Below are 20,681 nucleotides of genomic sequence, written 5' to 3'. Positions count from 1 at the left end.
AATCCGAGAACTTCATGACACACCATCACGCCTGATGACCTTTCTCAAATCTTAATAATTATATTTGTCTTCAGCTGCATTTCAGTTCAGTGAAATATATTCCGGTTCATTTATCACTATTTCTACTTTGTCAAATCCACCTTATTTGTCTATCCCTTACTTAAATCTATAAAATATAACTACTGCAGTAAAATCTCAGGCTACTATTTTTTTAATTATTAAATATTCTCATTCAGTTATAAATGTAATTGTATAGATAATAATATGATCAGTTAGATGATATTTCCTCGAGCTCAAATAGTCATTAAATTACTTGAAATTACCAAATTTGTGACGATATCAATTTCAAACAGCAAATCAACATTAATATGCAAACAGTGAATGGTTTTGTATGGTCAATAACTTGCTTTGAGTGATCATTTCAGCATTCTGGTCTCAAATTTTCATAATGCAGTCAAACACAACACCACCACAAACTTCAGTCAAAACATGAAAAGTCATGTTATTGAATATTCGTCTTTCTTAACCCTTCCAAACTTAACATTATAAACTTCATTAAAGTTGTTTGTTTCACAGCCATTGTATTGAATTTCATCTGTAGGAGTTGCTGATACTACTTCCGCCCCCTGTGTTTTCTCACAGAGGTCTTCATTCAGAACTTCATTCAAAATAGAAAATTCACTCCCACAATTTTCCCACCGTCTCCTTAATCCATTATTTAGGGCTTTACAGAAATACGGCAATTTGATGGGGAAGAAATCCTAATGCTGGGATAAAAACATAATACTGCAATCTTTCACTTTCTCTCTCAGGCCCACATTATTATTTTATTTCAAGTATATATTGTTTTGGGCCGGCACATATCCTGGCCTGTGGCATTTTCTGACTCTGATGGTAAATAACCTCAAAAAAGGCAGTTGGTTGAATACAGATTTTGATTACACTGCATGTACTTTTTGAGTATTTCTCAATCCTCAGTCTCATCTCCGCCTCTCAGTTTGAAGCCTGCTTTGGGAGGTTTGGTCCTTATTATGTACCAAAAATTGATTGTTGTTTGTATTTAAATTTTTTTTTCATTTTTTTTCCCTTTAAAAGATGTAAAAGAAATGGTGCTTCCACTGGAGGTCACCAAAGCACTGCGCACCATAATCTAATAATTCCCTCTCTCACAGTTGCGAACAGTGGCTCTTTATTTTTCAGTACCTAAATGAAAGGGTTTGGAGAGTGTGTAATCATTCTGTTGATATGAAGAAGCTTGAATTTTTTAACCCTATATTTAGATATTTTCTGAGATAGGTATGATGGCTGTTCCTTGGTTTGCCAATCGGAGATATTCTCCCTTAGAGCCGAGATTATTTTGTGTCTGCTTTATTATTTAAGGGTGATCAAGTCTATGCTAATGTCTATGTCAACTAGCTCCAGATGTGTTACATCTGCTTTTACAACTTCTGCTGTTCTTTTTTCCTCTCAGTAATCCTCTTTGAAGTGAGGTGAACAAAGTGTATGAAGCTCATAACATTGAGATTACTTCCAGGCAGTTCCCTTCAAAAAGCACATAACTTAGTTTGTTATCGCAAACATGTTTCTGAAGAGTGATTTACCTTGAAGTGAAAAACAGCGCAGATTGCATCACTGTTGGCCACCTTTGTCTAAAGTATATACACGTACTACTTGTATACATAACTGAGTTTTAACATGCTCAACTGGGTCATTTTGCATTAAAGAATTGCGATGGTGGCCGGCAGTGGAATAGACAAATGATACTAGTGTCAACAAATCAATTTTAACATCACAGTAAACCTTGGATATGATCAGTAGTAAGAGTAAAGAGGATGGAAAAATAAAAGTGACCTTTCATGCCTCCCTGACCACGTGTCTTACTGATTAAGAGATGTGACAACGTCATACTTCCCAGCAGTCGCAGGTTGCTGACTCGATTGATCCAGTTTCAGATTGGTACAGAATGTGCAGGAAAGTGAAAACATCTCTGGGACATTTAACTGCTGGTTATACACTAAGGTGGCAGTTTATTAGGAACATATAAGCTCAAATTAATGCAGTCTAATACAGCAGCGCTGCAATAAATTCATAATGTTCAGTTTGTGTTGGAGAGGTGTTGATTCAATGTTATGGTCATTTTGGAGCCTGCAGTTTGAAGTGCTGTTGAATTGATTTGCGTTTAACATTGGGCTTATTTTAACCACGAAATGGCATCGACTGAGGTGGAATATAAATCTGAGGGTGGTGATAAATGAATTCCCTCTCACCCAGTCACATCGCTTCTATTATCGCTCTTGAACAGCAGAGCCACTCACAGTTACGTGTGTCAGCTGCTCCACATATAAAGACTGTTTCAGGAACAACAGTTGTTGTCTGGACGCTGCAGATCAGCATGAACTGAAGACACAGCACCTAGAATCTGCAGCCAGAGGCAGGGGCTGTGGGTTTTTCTTTTCACTTGTGCAGAGTGGATAAAAATAAATAATAAGAAATGTTGATAAGGCCATTTATGACTCCATAAATCTGTTGCTGTTTCACTTTTATTCCAACTCTCTGTCATGTCATAAATTCTTATATGATATAGTAAAATGTGACACCAGCATTCACACCGCAATGCATTCCAGTAATAAAACCTGACATGCTACCTTTGCTTAAAAGAAAATTGGAAAAGAGGCTGTAACAAACAGGATTGATGAGCTGCTGTAACCTGGCATCTCCCACTTAAACAAAACAATACAGAGTGGTATGGACCGGTCTGATGCCTGTAGTATTGGTCTTCTTCTCCTTTGCGGCCTTGTTTTATTCGTGTGGGATTTAATAAAGGAAAAGGTGATTAACTAACATGACATTACTCTCCACACTTCCTTCATAAGGTTGCTGGGACAACAGATACAGTCACTCAGTCTCATTTAGAGATAAACGCAGACTGATAAACAAACAATTTACATCCCATCCTGCCCTAATTGGGGAATGTTCTATTTCCATTGATTGTTGTTTACGCTTGTTGATAAAAACCGTGGCAGCAGAAAGGTTCTGAGATGTTTATTGTCAGCACAAAGTCCAAGACACCATGATCTCATCATGTGCCCCCTTGATTTGAATAAACCTTTTTGTCTCTTTGTACACATTCGTGTGACACTAATACTACACCGTGGCATACAACCAATATCAACTGTCGGATGGCTGTTTGTCCGAGTCATCGTACTGCCATGAAAACAGCATCACAGAAGACTGCTCATCTGAGCAAATGAGATTCTTTCAGGCCACTGTTGGCTGACATATATAATTTACATGTGAACAACACGTCTTGGCAATGAAAGGTAGCTCCTTCTTTATGTTTTTTCAAGGACCACTCATATCATAGCTGGAGGCGATGGAGAAAAAGAGTGTGCCCCAATTACTCCAGCACAATAGTGCCAAATGAGCTCCCTTGTCTGTCAGACTCCAGCAGCTATCTCCTCCCACCTTTGCAGATCATCTCAACTCACACTTGTCTACAGTTTCTTTGAGCTGCTTGAATAAAGTTCCCTGTTGTTTGCCTCAGATAACGTTAAAGATTCTGTTAGGCCAAACATCCTTGGTTCGGAAGTGACAAAAGTTCAAGTTGAATTTATTTGGCATACTAAATGAAATTCACTTTGTTTCAACAGTTTGTCACAGTTTTTTTTGTGATCTTTCCTCGCTTCCTTCCACAGAATGAAAAAGGACAGTGCCCTGCAGACGTGGTGCCTGACCCTCTTGACATGCCCGTGGAGATGGCAGATGCAGCCGCTGTGGCCAAAGAGCTCCGATCTTTGCTGAGCAAGGCTTTACCCAGACCCAGCTCTCCGCTGCCTCTCACTCTGCATACCCAGGCCCCTCCCAGCCTCTCCGATAAGGCCAGGATACAGCTCGCCACCATGGGAATCCGTCTAGGAGCCCGTGTGGTGATAGCTGGACAGAAGGTGTGTGATAGGTCACTGTCAAATGGCAGGAGCTTTTAAAAGTATCTTCATTATTCCTTCATTTACAGTGTTTCAGTCTTACTTGAAGATGTTCTTGAAATAGCCCCTCTTTTCTTCAGCTGTATCTCATAGTGGTACAATAGTGCGACCTTTCGCAGAACTATAATTATTTCCTAATGATTAGCTGAATTCAAATGATTTAGATAGAGAAACTCAGTGAGTTAATCTGTCTCCTCACAGCAGTGAGTGAGAGGTTCTTTTACCTTGAGCTGTAGTCAATGGCATGTGGCTGCATTATGTAAACTAGACAAGGAAAATGTATTCGTACATTACATTTCAGCAGCAAGGAAATTTAAAGTGCTGTACATAAATTATAAAGGAAATCATAAATTCTAAACACAACATAAGAGAAACTAAAAAGAAGCATTAAGAACAAATTGAAGTGTCGATAGAGGATCAAAAAAATTAATAAATTATAAAATAATCGTATAGTAAAAAAGTGACAATGCAGTTTAGGAAATTTGTAATTGTTTGATTTAATCAACGGCAATGGCAAACAGGATAGTTAAGAACAGAGAGTCGTAGCAGACCTGCAGTTTTATATTCCAGCAACATGGAGCAGAAATCAACTGAAAGCTGCTTCTCAGTGTTTAGTTTTGACTGTGGTGACCGAAAGCAGGCCTGTTCCAGACAGCCTGTTCCAGACAACCTGAGGCGTCTGGATGCTTCATAACGTAGCAGTAGATCAACAATGTATTTTGGACTAAACCTTTCAGTGCTTTATAAACCAACAGCAGTATTTTCAATTAAGTTATTTGATAGACAGGAAGTCTGCTTCTTGGGGATACGAAACTGACCTTGGATCAGGGTCTTTGTTCAAACTAACTCAGACTGAATGAGACCACATCCAATGTCTCTAAGCTTTTCTTATATTCTCATATTTTCCATCAGTTTGGTTTTTGTCTCTAGCTTTATTTTCAAAATTATCTAAAAGTTTCCTAAACAAATAATCACTACCTGTGAAGTACACAGGCAAAACCGTTTAAATAGGACAATCTAGTTATCTGTCAGTGAATAAGGGGATACAAGTTTTAAGATATATTTGTTTATCATATATGTATAGAAATAGAGAATTATGAATTATTTATTTCATAAATAAACAATATTGCCATAACTTCAGAATATATGTATATGTTTTAATTTAAAATTGTAGCCTTTTATGCTAGTCAGTAAATCCTATGCTATGTTTAAAGTTTGCATAAAGATCCAACTCACTTGTAAACTGGGTATTTTAAAAGTGTTTTATGCAGGAACACTGGAAAAAACCCATCTGATACACAAAAATATATATATCCAGTTCATCGTGGATATGTTTTCAGTGTTGCCTTCCCTGGAGTAACTCTTTCTGTTAATTATTGATATTTCCTGTTTAGAACTTTTCCCTGTTAATCACAACCAGTGAACACATGTTACCATCGAGTAGAGAAGATCCAGCTCTGAACCGCTCACACTCAATCTCCCATTTTGTTGTTTCTATCTTTTGTTGTTTGTTTGCTTGATTACCACAGGACATTTGAGTGAAGGAGGTTGTGTTGGGATTCTTATGCTTTTCATGTAGACAGCTCTGTACAGAAGCCAAATCACCCAGTAGGATTCACTAGTTCACGCACAAAGACCCAGTCCGATGTATTTGATGGAGCACCTGGACAAGCTGGAGTCACGTTAGCTGGGGTCTGAAGCGAAACATCCAAATGTTTACACTTTCTCTAGTTATCCCTACAAAGACAATAAATGGGGGAGGTCACACTCACAGGTGTACACACAGTATACAAATAGTAACTTGGCATTTTAACAGCTTTTTATTGGCTTAAAGATGCTTTAAATATTTATTTAGTTCTCTGTTTTTTAGTGAACTTGATTCAGCTTGTTTTGCATTCTAAGAGAATACAGTTATTTAAATTAATCACCATACTATATTTTTCCACAACAGAGAAATATAATTACACTTTGAGCCTCATGCCTGTATCAATAGCTATTTGCTGGGTTATCCTTAACCAATACAGAAGCTTTTAAAAATCTTCTATTATTTCAGCACTCAACTAAAAAAGAATAGCTAATAGTTGCTAGGCAACACTGCTTTGGCAACTTTCCAGTGCTCAGGGTTATTTCTAACAGTTCATTCTGGCATATCATCCGCATTTATCAGAACATATTCAAGTTCATCCAACTCCAATTGGGATCCTCCTAAATGGCTGGTGAAAATGTCTTGAAGTTTTAGAATACTTAGTTTAATGCGGGTTATCCACATCCACATCATTTGCCTCTGGGCGATCCACACCATCTAAAAAATGATGGAAATGATGGCAGAGCAGCACACAGGTTTGATCACAGAGATCCTGACTACTGACTCTTACTAGATCAGGAAGTGCCTTTTCAAACTCTTAGGGATGAGGAATTTATAGAATTTGGCCAAAAAGATGTTCAACTTAATTGAATTTAAGGTCATAAGACCTAACATAGTCAAATTGTTTTATTAACCTTTATATGCTTTTAAGGAAGTGTAAGTATTTAGAGAACCTGAAAACGAATCACGATGCTTGTCTGAATCAGCTCCAACTGTCTGTAAACGATGGCTTTACTGCTTTTAAATTTACAATGTAAGGATATGTGTGTAGTTTCATAGTAGTCAATGATTCTAAAGATAACTGTTATACATAAATGGCACTACTGGTGTTAGAGCATAGTGGTAGGGGGTGCCTGTTACTTGTCATTAGTTTTGCATTAGCCACATTGCTAAAGTTTGCACAGCATTCCACTGCACACATCTTGAAAGAAATAGATGTCGAGTTGGAAACATGCAGATGATTAGAAAATTCAAATTCTTCCAGAGTCAGATATCTACTGTGAAAGAATGAGCCATAAATAAATTGTTTTGAGAACAGAATTGCAGTTTGCAGTTGTAGAGATCTGCTTATCAAAACTCTTATTATCTTTTCTGCATTTCCAGGCACAGTTTAATGATTTAAACTCTGATTTCCTTAATTGTTTCTCTTCTGCTGCCTAAGTGAACATAGACACATTAACAAGACGTTGAGTTGGTGGTTCTGCCCTTGACATGATACTTAACCTCTCAACTAAATATTTAACTTTACACACTGCTCAGTGCACTGCAGTTCTTTTGCTGCATGCGTTGATTCCTTTTGCACTTTGTTTATATCGATTTGTGCATATTTGTGTGTAAACAGGTTGGAACCCTACGATTCTGTGGCAGCACTGAGTTCTCAGGAGGCCTCTGGGCTGGAGTGGAGCTGGACAAACCAGAAGGGAAGAATGACGGCTCGGTAGCAGGGGTTCAGTATTTCACCTGTCTGATCAAACATGGTAGGTCACACCACAACCCAGAAGCACCTAATGATCAATCACATTGATTCACCCACAAGCTCCATTAATGTCTTCTACAATTATTTACTTTACGAGCCTTAATTGGTCCAGTCAAATTTTCAGTGGCATTTCATCTAACTAGATTTTTGCCCTTTGTCTGTTTTTACTGTATTCATTTTTTTTTCTTCTTTTAAATTGTTTTTGTATGCTTTTTTTGACAGGAATCTTTGCTCCCCTTTCCAAGATAAGCAAACCTTTGGAAAGACATAAAACCAGCACCCCAAAGACGTCTACACCCAATCGGCCCCCTCGTCGCATTGACCTGTCCCGTATCAACTCAAAAATAAACACAGGTGAAGAACAATGGCAAACTCATTAACTACTCACCCCTATGCCAATGGGAGGGTGTTCAAGTCCACAAAACAATTTTGGAGTTGCAGGGACAAACAGACAAGTGTCAACCAGGTATCCCTAAGCCACGACATTCGACTTGACACAAAGTCAATTCCGTGCTAGCGCATGTTGACATTTCCGATGGCCCCTGAATGCACCACATTGGAAGGTATCAGCAGACATTAACACTAAACCTTTGTGTAACTGACTTCGTTGTCGGGGCTTCCGGACATGTTAATGCCACCACAGGAGCAGAACGGAGGCATGTTATGGTTTTCTTTTGTTTTATTACGTCTAAGGAAGAACTCACCATTGACTTCAATTGTATTGGATTCTGCTATAACAAAGTTTACCCCTGAGACTCCAGAAGGGTTTTGTGGACTCAAACCCTTCACTCACCCCTCCATCGGCATAGTGGTGAGTAGATAATGAGGGATTTTTCATCTCTGGGTGAATTATCCCTTTTAATATTACTGCGTAATCAATATCTGCCTTTGTGAATGTTTGCTAACAAGGGGTAAAAAGAAACATCCGATACATCACACAACTGAGACATGGCTGCTGCTGATTTACCACTGCTCCACCTGGCTCTATCCCCTATGATTCTGGTTTTATCAGGTTCACTAAACATTGCACGTCAGCATGAGGCTAAAGAATGGGTTTGCCTGCGAACACTGGCACAACTTTCCTAGAATAAAAAATGACTAAAAGTGATCAAGTCATAACTCAAACTACAAAGGCAGTGAGACTGAATTCTCTGTGGGTTCTTGGGGCCAAAGAAGTGTTTGAACTTTTGTTAGCTCAGGTGAAAAAGATTTCACACTGGCAAGAGTTTCCTAATATCACATGCAAAGCCCCTTGAAGAAGAACCAACTTATATTATTTGAGACCACACATTGTATAAGAAACAAAATGACTGTGACTCTGAAAAACCAGACTTTTTTGAGCAACAATAATATTCCCTGAGACGGCTTCGTAATAAAACCTGTTGGTTAAAGAAATATTCAAGCGCTCTCACTTGTGGGGTTTGGGACATGAGCTTAGCAATAGATACCGTGAATAGTTTTATTTTCATATCTTCCCCTACTCTAGGGATGATGTGTTGAAAATTAGAGAAGGTGTTGGTAATAGCCCTCCCCACCAACTTTATTATAACAGTGTCCACATCCTGTATGCAATTTAGTACAGTCCCCTTTATAGAGGCAAATTTAAATTAACTGAAATGTTTGCAACGCCCTAATCAGATCCTCACCAAAATGTAATAGGTTATTTCCCAACTCGTACCGCATCCTTCCACCATGTCTCATGGAACTCGGTTTAGCAGTTTTTGCGTTATCCTGCTAAATGGTAAACACAAGCCGAAGAAAACACAAGATAAATATATTAATAGCAAAAGCATATATCCAAATGCACTGTATGCATTTGTACTAAAGTAATAGCTATCCAAATCTCTACGTGTTTCCTAGTTGAATTTGTACTCTTCTTTGTGTTTGCTAAAACTATCTAAAGGGGGGGCTTTTCTTTTGAAAGACAGTTGAGAGAGATGTCATTGTCTGCTCATGTTTACTAAAAAGTTAGAGAAGAGAAAATACAGCGATAACGGTAATAATCTGTGATATGCAGGGGAGCATCAGCAATATGTTTATCATCTGCACCTGCTAATTAGTTTTTGAAAATAACAAACAGTATCGTGTCTGTTGCATCTGTCGACATTTATTTGATACATCACAAGTCGATATGAGAATGCTAGATGACAAAATGGAGGCATGTGTTGACACAGTGAGCTTTTAGCACACTATGGAGGGACCGAATCAATGCATAGGTGAGTTCATCAGTGAAGTCATAACTCCTACTGACGGCTATTTTGTACCAAAAATAGACCGTCTCATCCTTCCTAGTCTGGATGAGCCACATGACTCTGCATGGCAGGACTTATTGCATCCAGGCTTTCGTATTAATCTTCTTGGAAGGCTTTGAAGGGTGAGCTCTGAACTGATGCCAAAGGACAAAGCATAAATTAGCTAGCTGACAAGACCTTGCTCTCACAGTCCTTGGATGCCCATATCCTGAACTCTCGACTAATGTGGTCTCATCATATAGTCTAGTCACCTTTTGAAGATAATAGAAACCCTGCCTTGGTAGCTTTTCCTGGTTCTTGCGCCCTCTAGGGGTTTATAGCTGTGTTGTGGTGATGCAATATTCAAAGGTTTTGGAGGCCAATTGTTCTGGACGTGAGTTGAATAGCAGACCCCATTGTGGCCTACGGAATTCAGTGATTGATAGTCCAATTAAGCAGGGTTTAATAACTAGGGCATAGACGGCTGAATAACCTGGCAGCAATTCATCACTAACAGTGGGAGTGTGTACGTGTGTGTTTGTGTGTGTCAGTGCAAGTGTGTGTCACGCATTACATGTGTTGGCATGTGTGTGTTGGCACAGCCATACAACCCAGGTACTAAACTTGTTTATGGCTAGACACTTTCCAGGGTCTTTGTCAACCATTAATAGCTAAAACTCTACGAGCCACCTGTGTTGCAGGGTCAATTCAAATCAGCAGTGTAGATGGCCGGCTCATGTAAATCTATAGATCTGATGGGTCATTGTGGGACTGTCTCTTATTGCTAACCAGGGAAGACAGACACAGCAGAGAGTGTCAACTGTAGCTCAGGCCTCAAAGGGCAGCAGGAAGGAAGACAATGCTCACAAAGCACCACTGCTTGATTCAGTCTGTAAATTGATGGAAACGTCACTATGTGGATGGGATAGATAGTCAGGAAGGTGAGCTAAAGGTCAAGTGACAAGATTGTTTGGTATTCTGAGTCGGAATGGAGTCTCCTTTTCTGAGTTGAAAGGAAAAGCACAACTTTGCCTCTGAGGCGAATGTCTCCCAGCTGCCTCGAAATGTGAACTGAAAAGGAAAATCAATAAATACTAAGCTGATTTGAGAATTTCCAACAGCCTGTTAAAAGCACAATAAGAGGCTTGAACTTAAGTGATGTAATAATGACTTGACTTAATGTGGCAGAATCCTATGAATCTATCCTGTTTTGAAAAATGTTTTTTTGGGGGATTGCTTGATATTTTTTCTAATTATTTTGTTGAACTTGAATTCTGTTTCTGTAAACTAACGTAGCTTTGTTCACTTCTGCAAGTTATTTTCATTTGAGTCGGCACCACGATTCTTAAAAAGAAATAGGACTCCCTTTTGAATTTCCTGTCATTGGGGCCTCTGTGCTGGTGTAACTGCTTGTCTCAGCATTTTTTGTCTCTCATTGTGTGTTTGGGTAAGGGAAGACGGTCTTGGTACAATCAGCAGAGAATGCCTCTCGGTACCACTTGTTTCATTGCTACTCAACAATACCCTGCCATCCTTTATTCGCTATTCTACACTTTCCTGCTTTTGTGTGTTATCTTTTCAGACTGGCTTTTTTAGTCTCTGCTGTTAAATCGGCCACTCATGGGAATGCTGCACTTCTACTACTTCTTAGCTCCTGTCCCTTTGAATTGTCTTTATTTTCTCTAAACTTTATTTCAACTCATACTAGAAGTGTTGGATCATGGCTACTTAAAATGCAAACACTACACCTATCTTTACAATATTTCCACTTGGATTATCCAGTGTAAGTGCTCAAGCAGACTTTGTATTTCCTACTTAAAACAATGAAGAACTGTGAAGATGCATTATTTATGCACCCATCTGATCTGGTCCCCCTCCTCGCCATGGTCCCACTCAGTGACAGGGACGGGTACTGCAGTTACAGCTGAGCTGAACATAAAGAAGAGCATGTTGTGTGGAAGTGGCTTTGCAATTTTTAATAGAATCTCTCCTCGGTTAAAACTCTGGAAACTGTTCAGATCCTCGTTCCACACACTCCTAATCGCCATCTGTCTATGATGATTACGCACCTTAAGCATCATAATCCATCTGTGTGTAGCTAAACAGACACATCCGAGCCTTTTTCTGCATTAAAAAGTACTTCTGTATCATATTTCATATGCCATTCTGTACCCTGTAGAAATGCATCTGTAACTAAAGAATCATGGGAATGAGTAGCTCAAAAGGAAATGACAGAATCAGGAGCTCCATCTATTATTTGTGTTTCTGTCCATTGCTGTCTCCTCCTAGAGGCCCATTAGCTAATACTAACATTTGAAGACAATTTTTGGCAAAGGTTGATACGTTTTCTGTCCATCACTGCCAGTGTCCTAATTAGTTGTTGCTGAATCTTCTCTTCTTCTTAAAGTGCTTTGGAACAGATTTAATCAATTACCTCTAAGAGTTGGGCCCTTAATGAACTTATGGCCTGTGAAAGTTAAAAGCTTCATGAGGTCCTGCATCCAAATGGCTTTTAAAGAGTGAAATTGGGCATACCCCTCCTCATCTCATCCCTCGTGTTGGGTGGAGAGCGTCGGCATGTTGGCCTGACGTTTGGACCTCGGCCAGCTCCAGCTCTCTTCTTTAGTGGTGGGCTTCAGAATGATGTGATTCAGCAGCTTGGACTTCTGAAAAAGTGCAGTGGTTTGGATCTGAGTGGATTAAATGAAAAAAAATAAAAAAATGAAAATAGACTGAAGTCCATTATTTCAATTAAAAGTCCCGGATTCAAGTCTGAATGGAGGTGTGTTGGCCTCAGTATTCAGCATTGAGGGACACCGTTTGTGAACCAACAACCAAAGTGAAGCCTAGATGCAGCAGTTACGTCACCTTATTGAATGATATAGCTGGTGAAGTGGGAGTCCTCACATTACTAGATTTAAATGTTTTGCTTGTTCTGTCACTTCAGTTGTTTAGAGAGGTTGTTTCCTTAAGTTACCCCTTCCCAATGTTTTCCATCTCTTCATTCTGTCATTTTCCCCACAGGTGTTCTCTCCCGCTCTCTGTCCTCTTCATCCTCTTCACTGGACTCTCGGCATGGGCCAGGTGGCCGACCTCGTCCACTGCCAAGGCAACGCCTTCCTGCCAGGCAGAGACGGGAGCGTGCTAGTCCCAGGACCTCGCCCTCACTGGCGCTGCATTCCTATTCTGTGCTGAATGCCACAGGTCTGTATTATCTTTACCATGATTGAATGAAGATTGCCATCTGTCAGTTGATTTGTAATTGGTCATTATATATAAAAGGATAGTAGAGTAAAACAGAAGTTAAAAAAATGTGCAGGGGAAGTGACAAGCCCAAATTGGTCTCTGTGTCAATGATAAATTATTTCAAAGAGATGTTTGTGTATTTTAAATCCTCATTGTGTCTTGTATTTTATCAGTCAGGAATTTTACATTATTATACAGATCTAATTGAATCAGGCTGAGGAAAATTATTATCCCAGTAGTTAAGAAGACCTTGTTCATCTCTCGCAGGTGTCCGAAGCCGAACCCCCTCAGCAGGTAGCTCTGTGTATGAGGGCCCTGAGGTGCGTCTGGGGGAGAGGGTGCTGGTGGTGGGTCAGAGGACTGGTGTCGTCCAGTTTTATGGAAAGACCAGCTTTGCTCCAGGTCAGTAGATCCAATATTTCCTTGTGAAGTGTGGACAAAATGTATTCAACTTTATTATATCAAAAATGAGGAGATTTAACATGACAATGCAAAGTTAAGAGTTGATGGGATTTGAACTACAGCGATTTAATCAAGGCAAATGAATGCCTGTCATTGGTTCATTGTAGCTTTTGTTTGGAAGTAAAATTTAGAGGGATTATTTTAAATTTAATAACAAGCACTGACACAGATCCCCAACCTTCATACTTTCTGCACTTCATGTTTCTCATGTGAGTTTATCAAACTGTTCAGCCATGTCAGTGTGTAACATCTTGAGATTAGAAAGAAACTTAAAATATTCATTATCCTCTTAATTATTCATGTTTGTCCTAACTTAGCCGTATCCAGGAACCACACACAGAATTATAATTTACTGCTGTGTCCCTAAATGGGCAGCAAACTGTTGATCTGGTGCTTTCTATCCAAATATATGGATGATTGATGATTACACAGCTTATGTAACATTGTCATTCAAGTTTTCTGATGCTTTATATACAGGAACATAAAAGAACTCTGAGTCAATACTGTCCAATAACAACAAAAAGAATGTTAACATGTCTTTACCTTCAACGTTAATAGACTTTTGTGGAAATATTAATCGTAAGAAGTGAAATGGAAGAATGAAGACAGTTTTAAATGTAAAACCTGTTTATACTTGATACACCTAGCTCAAAAATTCCTCTAAAATCTTAATATAAATCTTGATACTAATGTCTAAAAATATGAGTAACTCTTGAGCAGAATCCAATCAGAAAACAGTTCACAGTATTAATCAGCAAGAACTTCTGCTCAGACATCAGTCATGTATGAATAATATAACACACAACTGACTACGTGGGATTTCACTTTGAAGTTCCTTTGATTCTCTTTAATCAGTGCTATCTCAGCCTCAGTGCATTGAGGACTGTGTGGCAGTAAAAGCTCTTCTCGCTGAGCACTCTACAGTTAATTACTTCTTTATAACATTTAGTTTGAGCCATGCCAGCAGAGAGAAGGACTCCCTTAACTCACGTTCTGCCTCATATAGAAGAGTCACATCATTTAACAGGACGGAGACGTGAAGTTAAAGAGCTACACGATTGTTTTAATAATATCCACCTAGTAGGATGGCCTGTACAGACCCACGGCCAACTGACATGGAACAGACACACTTAGTGTAGGGCTAGTTTATCTGAACATAGTTAAATCAGAACTTTAGGTCTAATTCTACCATTTACAAGATGAAGAACTTTCCATTTAGAGAGGTTGCCAGAAACATAACCAACCATTTGTTTAGTCAGTAGCTTGTTTCTGTTTCTCAGTCCAGTTTGTCTCGTCTATCCTGCAGATATAATGTCTAACATCCGATATATATCGTTGCCTAAGGACGACTTTACTTTCTTTAGTCATGACGTAAATATCAGTTTTTCTAGGTGCACCTCTCATTTAAGTGAATCTTAAATCATGCCTGTATACTTAAAACTGTCTATACATGCATATGTCTGTAAACAACTATTTCAGTGTCTTATATATTTACATATTGCATATATACAGTATACATCCTTGTGCAATCATATTGTTCTACTGCGCTTTACTCAAGCACGTTTCTGTACATTTCATTCTCTATTTTATTGTGTTCTTATACTTTCACATGTTCTCTTGTCTCATTCTGACTATCTGCTGCTGTTATGAGTGAATTTCCTCAGCATGGAATTATTTTCACAAGTTTATGTTATTTGATTTGACATGGGATTTCCCCTCAGTTTCCCCTTGACTCTGATTCTGGACTGTGTGTCTTTCTCTGCCCAGGCCTCTGGTTGGGCATTGAACTGGACAAGCCAAGTGGTAAGAATGATGGATCAGTGGGAGGAGTCAGGTACTTCAGCTGCCCACCCAAACATGGCGTCTTTGCTCCTCCATCTCGTGTTCAAAGGTGAGTGCAGGCCCTTTTTAAAATAGCTTATATTTTCCACTGATGATTAATGGCACCTTTAGATTTTTTTTTTTTGCCTAACCTCAGAAGCAAAAACAAATTAGTCAAACAAGTATGTTTAAGAAATTCTATTACATTTCAGAGCAGATTTTTGAAGAAGTGCCCGGAAAAACCCAGAGGTTGTATTTCATTGCCCTCATGAATACATCTGATGGCACTAATGAGCTCCTTTGACAGCATCATTTGTGCAAGTGTTGACATATCTGATTTTGCGTACTGTGCAACAAACAGCCCCCCTCTGTACTGGTGATTAACAGGAGTCAGACTTTTCACATGTTAAGCCTGGGGACGTCGCCCCACTGTAACTTCTCAATTTAATGTGGCACCTACTGGTGATCTGGCCGCCTTGATTTCTGCTTTTAAATGTGGTTAATGCATAATGAGTGTGTGAATGTCCTGTCTGTATGTTAGAGCGGTTGAAAGAGGGTCTAGTCTCACCATAGGGTAGAGAATGTGACAAAATACCTTTGATGTTGCCTGAAATGTTTTAAATTGATACAGATTTAATGATATGTCTCACTGTATAGAACTTGTGTGGTGTAGACGTGTTATAGTTGGTGTTAATCCTCAGAAGGATCGTTTAAAGTTCCAGACCATAGATTGATGTAAATTGTTAGAATGTTTAATTTAGCCACAACAAATACTTACCACCCTTTCCATTTTGAGACAAACTAATTTGACATTAATCAGAAATAATAAATATATTTAATTTTCACCTAAAAGTCAATGGGTAAAGCGGCAATTTGTTATTGTCTCATGTTAATAGCTTCTTGAGATCTGCTTGTCCATATACCACTATTCAGGTTATTAAGACTGGAACAGAGTAAAAGATTGACCTTATATCCTTCCAATGAATAGTTTATCAGGATCCCCAGAGTTTCTAAATTTGCCTGATTTTAGTTTCATTTACATCAAGATCCTTAGAATAAATCTCATGTTAAAGAAAGGTAACGTTAGTAACTGCAGTTAAAAAAATTAGAAAAAGCTGTTTCTAGGATTCTCTAAGTGCATATATGTATGTCACGTAGTAGTACAAGTGAATATTTTCTCTGGTGCAACTTGAACTTCAGTTCAAGCCTCTGAACCTTCCCAGTGAGAAAGTGATAGTGGAGCAGTGTTTTGTGTTCGGAACATTCGGAATACTTGAGAAAAAAAGATGGAGACTGGTCCAAATTAGACTGGTGAGTGGTGAGTGCTCCATTCAAAAGATGCTCTCAACCAAAGACAGGTCTAATCAGCCTCTCAGAAAGCTCTCTGATGTGTGTAATCTGCAGTGGTCATGTGTTCAAGCTCCTGTTTCCTGACTAGACATATAATTACAGTACAGCGAGTCAAAAAGCAGAAAATGAGCTGCACACATTTTGCTTGGATGTTTTTTTCAGTCCCGATTCCTGTAAATGTACGTCATTAAATGATAGCCTGTCTCCTCCATTACTTGAGTTTGAGGAAAATGTTACAGCTTATGAGCTGAAAATGTGAAAAACAACAGTTTTTTTTCTAAATCAATTTCCGAAGTTCCGAAATTATATTATATATAATATATATTTAATTATGTTTACTTATTTCACCCTCACTGGATAATTGTAATATGCACACCTGCACTTCTTTTCTTAGACCGTCGCACTGTTCGGACTGTTGTATTGTTTTGATTTGCTTTGTTTTGTTATGTTTGTTTTGTGATGTGTATTCTTTGTGAGCAACTGAGAGCCACTTTACACAGTCAAATTCCCTGTTTTTGCAAACTCAATTGGCCAATAAACCTGATTCAGTGTATTGCTGCAGGGTGTGTATATGTTGTGTTGTTGAAGAAAGCGAGTTTTGCAGTTTTTGCAGTAGGTCATATTACAGGACATATTACATTGAAATTTAAAAACAACCAATTAAATAAATCTAGATTTGGTTCTTTGATCCCATTTCCTTTTAATGTTTCCCTTTTATTATTAATCCAATGGCAGAGATGTGGCCCATCATGAGATTGACTGGTTGGTGGTCAAATACAGATGACAGATACCAGTTTGAAGAAGAATTTAACTGATTTTTGAATTTGACAAATTAATTGATATTTTTCTCCTTTTCATCCTGTTTTTAAGTGTTTTCCTTTGTTTGTTTTGTTTCATGATTGACCATCTGGCTCAAGTGAGCACATGGATTTCATGTGTCAGGGAGAATCTCACATTCATTCCCCCCAGCACAGCGTCTGGATTCTCCTTCATACTACTTCACCTGTCAGTCTGATCACAAGTCATTATGAAAACACACACACACACACGCACACGCATACACATCCCACAACAACCTCTTAGGGCATCTTGAATCTGAATTTAGTCACATAGCAGCTTACAGATACATAGACTTTTTTTCCTCAATGTTACAGAGTGGGTTTTGAAGAATAGTGTGTCGAAAAGAAACCTGAGTGAATATTAATATCGTGAGAATGAAGTGCCTTCAATGTTTTTTCCACAGGATCCATGGATCCGTGGATTGCCTCTCGGAGCTCTCGTCCTCGCGCCTCACTCATCCGTTCAGCGGTGAGGGGTCTGCCTTCACTTCAAGTGTGTCTTTGTGTTTATTATTCTGTGAGTGCTTATGCATGAATCTGTATGGGAGTGCTTGACTCTTGTGATCGCTGTGCAGGAACAATCCGTCGCAGTCTGAGCACCTCATTGGCCATCGCCACCCCAAAGGAGACGAGCAGAAGAAGTCCTGTTAGCAGGTTTGTCTCTTTTCTGCTCATCCCTCACACGTCTCCCTTCCAAAGCCTTTTAGCTTCCTCATCCCCTGCAGCAGTGCCCAAATCAATAATGATAAGAGCGGTAGTGGTATTAGTCAGCAAAAGGGTCCCGTTTTTAATTAGCCAGTACATGATTGTGGTTATAATGAAAGAGAACATGGAATTGAAGATCAATCCCTCAAACGCTGAACCCCCGTGAATCCCCTACTTATTATAATATGTCCTATCACACTGCATTCCCTCTCTCATTAATCTTTCTTGCTATATTTTCCCTGTGCTTCAACAATTCATCATCATACAAAAAAAAAAAAAAAAGGAGTCGTTCCAACCCTCACCGCCGGCGCAGGAGCACTCTCAGTGGAAGCAGTGGTGGTGTTCCTGCACATGCAGGGTCCAGTCCCTCAGCCAGCCCCGATGGACAGGTCAGCCTCCACGTGGGCATGCAGGTGCTGCTGAACAGCGCCAATGAGATGGCGTTCATCCGTTACCTGGGCACAGCCGATTTTGCCCCGGGGCTTTGGCTGGGGCTGGAGCTCCGAAGCCCCAAGGGCAAGAATGACGGGTCTGTGGGGGGGCGCCGCTACTTCACCTGTCGAGCTGGCTGTGGCGTGCTGGTCCGCCCCAGCCGCGTCACCCACCGCGGCATCAACGGGTCGCGCCTGGTGAACGAGAGCAGCGGAGGACTGTAGTGAATGGAGTGGAGAACATTTTCCATTCATGTTCCACTGCAAACATTCTTTCTTTGAGTCAACCATCATTGATTTTCCTCTGTTCAGTCAGAGCTGGTGTGGATTACAGTAATCAAACCAGTTATTAATAGTTCAAATTTAAACTACTAGATTAGTTTTTGGCAAATTGTATGAAGCAAAAAAAAAAAGCACTTTAGAAAATTAACTTTCAAATCCTCTTAGAATTTATCTGGGCAGGATGTTGGAGGGAAAGTCTTAAAAAGACAAAAACCGCTGCACTATTTTCAATCTGATTGCACTGACGACGTCGACGTGATTGATCTGAATATGATAAAAGAAACGGAATGGATGTGTACACATGAAAAACTATCTCTAGAGATTAATGATTGCATCAAGTGGAGATTTGTATCCCATAATTTAGTTGGTAACGTAGCTCTAAGCAAAAGTGTCCATGTCTTGGTGATTGGGTGTGCATGTGTGTATTAATTGAGAAGCACTTTGACACGAGAGAGATTGATTTTTCTTTTCCAGGTCATCTTATAACTTACATATAATTGATGGGAGTTGAGTCAAAAGTGGATTTTCCGAATATGAATCAATGCGAATTAAAGAGGGTTTAATTAACCCTAGACCTCCATCCACCTCCATCTCAACACAACCGCATCAACTGGAGTTATTACCTCCTACACACAACAGACTGACCATTAACTAACACAGATGCATGATGGGTATATTCTGCTGTGGGCTGCAAGAATCCCTTTGGCTGTGTTTTCTAATCAGACTGATGCTGCTGCGGCGATGTCATCGAGTGACTGTCTGTTGAATAACACAGTGAATGTTGGTTTTATAAATATGTGGACCAGAGTCGGGAACCCAGTCTGATTCTAAACCTGATCTGAGTCAGCGATCACTACTGAAACATTTCACAACCTGAATGTGGATGTGACCCTGCACTCTGTGTTATACATGAACATTGTTCAATTCCAACGTACTCTACTGCTCTCTGTGTCAGACAAGCAGGAGCAGCTCTACACAGGAAATCCTCCTGAAGTTTCAAGGACAGACTCTGCTGAGCCGTCTGGGCAACTCAGCAGAGAACGAGGCATCGATTGTGCATGAGGAAAACAGGCCCGCTATTTAGTAAAACATTCATGTACCATCCAATTAGGGCGCGGAGGCCACTCCAGTCGCTGAAGAGTCTCCAATAGCCTCCTCTCATCGATCTGTCTGGTCAGGGCCCCGTGATTGAAAAGCAGTGGTGGTCAGAACCGCTGGTTGTCTGAAACATCTGCCACAGAGATAACGCTTGAAATGAAAAATTCTTAATTCCATTAAGGGCATAACTGTGATTTGTCAATATTCCATTTCTCTCATCTATCTCATCTATAGGTAGGCTTGCGTTCTTTGCATCTGCGACCCCACTGTATTACAAATCACTAGGATTTCACATTCCACTGAAGGGTGTGAGCGTCTCTCTGCATTGTTTTGTGCAGGTAAAAGTTTTCATGAGCTTCCTGTACATTTGAAATGTGAGTGGGGGATTTGGTCTGATGCATTTATATGTTGTGGAAAATAAGAGCATTTGTAAAGAATTGAAATAAAGATTCTATTCTACTTTGATCGGACTGTATTCCTCCTTGCGCTCCGTGCCTTATGAAGTGTGGAGGCTGGCTTTAATTTCCTGGACTGTTCAGGAACTGCAAATGAAGTAGCTCAAGTAGTTTGAAATGGTTACACGTCTGTTCACACCATCGGATTCCAGTGGGGCTCGTCTCAGTCAAAGCTGAGCGCGCCTGCTGCTGCTGCTGGAGTGGAAATGTTTGCCACTGTGGTGCTCCAGCAGAGCAGGCTTCAAGGACTCAGTGTGTAACACACACAAACAAACAGCTCCAGCTCTAATGTCTGACATGGAGCTTGAGCAGCACCGGACCGTTTATGATGCTGATCAAACCGATCAGCGTCTCACTGACCACAGCCTCTTTTTCCTAAACATCTAGATACCAATAACTTTTGGATTCACACAGATCTTTTACTGTGGATAACCAAT

The 20,681-nt window shown here is 39.7% G+C and overlaps 1 protein-coding gene across 3 annotated transcripts in view; it reads left to right on the top strand.

Moving 5' to 3' along the window:
• The window catches only part of LOC133961744 (CAP-Gly domain-containing linker protein 4-like), a 31,872-nt gene extending 11,618 nt beyond the window's left edge, over positions 1 to 20,254 (top strand). For 2 of the 3 annotated variants that reach the window (XM_062397064.1, XM_062397065.1), the window contains exons 7-15: positions 3,696 to 3,944; positions 7,190 to 7,325; positions 7,547 to 7,678; positions 12,580 to 12,759; positions 13,069 to 13,203; positions 15,031 to 15,154; positions 17,678 to 17,766; positions 17,849 to 17,927; positions 18,262 to 20,254. In XM_062397064.1, the coding sequence (XP_062253048.1) occupies positions 3,696 to 3,944; positions 7,190 to 7,325; positions 7,547 to 7,678; positions 12,580 to 12,759; positions 13,069 to 13,203; positions 15,031 to 15,154; positions 17,678 to 17,766; positions 17,849 to 17,927; positions 18,262 to 18,634 (1,497 nt within the window). In that variant the 3' untranslated portion in view covers positions 18,635 to 20,254. The remainder of the gene's footprint in view (positions 1 to 3,695; positions 3,945 to 7,189; positions 7,326 to 7,546; positions 7,679 to 12,579; positions 12,760 to 13,068; positions 13,204 to 15,030; positions 15,155 to 17,677; positions 17,767 to 17,848; positions 17,928 to 18,261) is intronic. The other variant, XM_062397066.1, reaches the window with a different exon arrangement.
• Positions 20,255 to 20,681: the final 427 nt, after the last annotated feature.

The sequence above is a fragment of the Platichthys flesus genome, chromosome 10, assembly GCF_949316205.1.
Source record: "Platichthys flesus chromosome 10, fPlaFle2.1, whole genome shotgun sequence".
In the NCBI taxonomy this organism is placed as follows: Eukaryota; Metazoa; Chordata; class Actinopteri; order Pleuronectiformes; family Pleuronectidae; genus Platichthys; species Platichthys flesus.
This window is presented reverse-complemented; position numbering and strand designations above follow the sequence as displayed.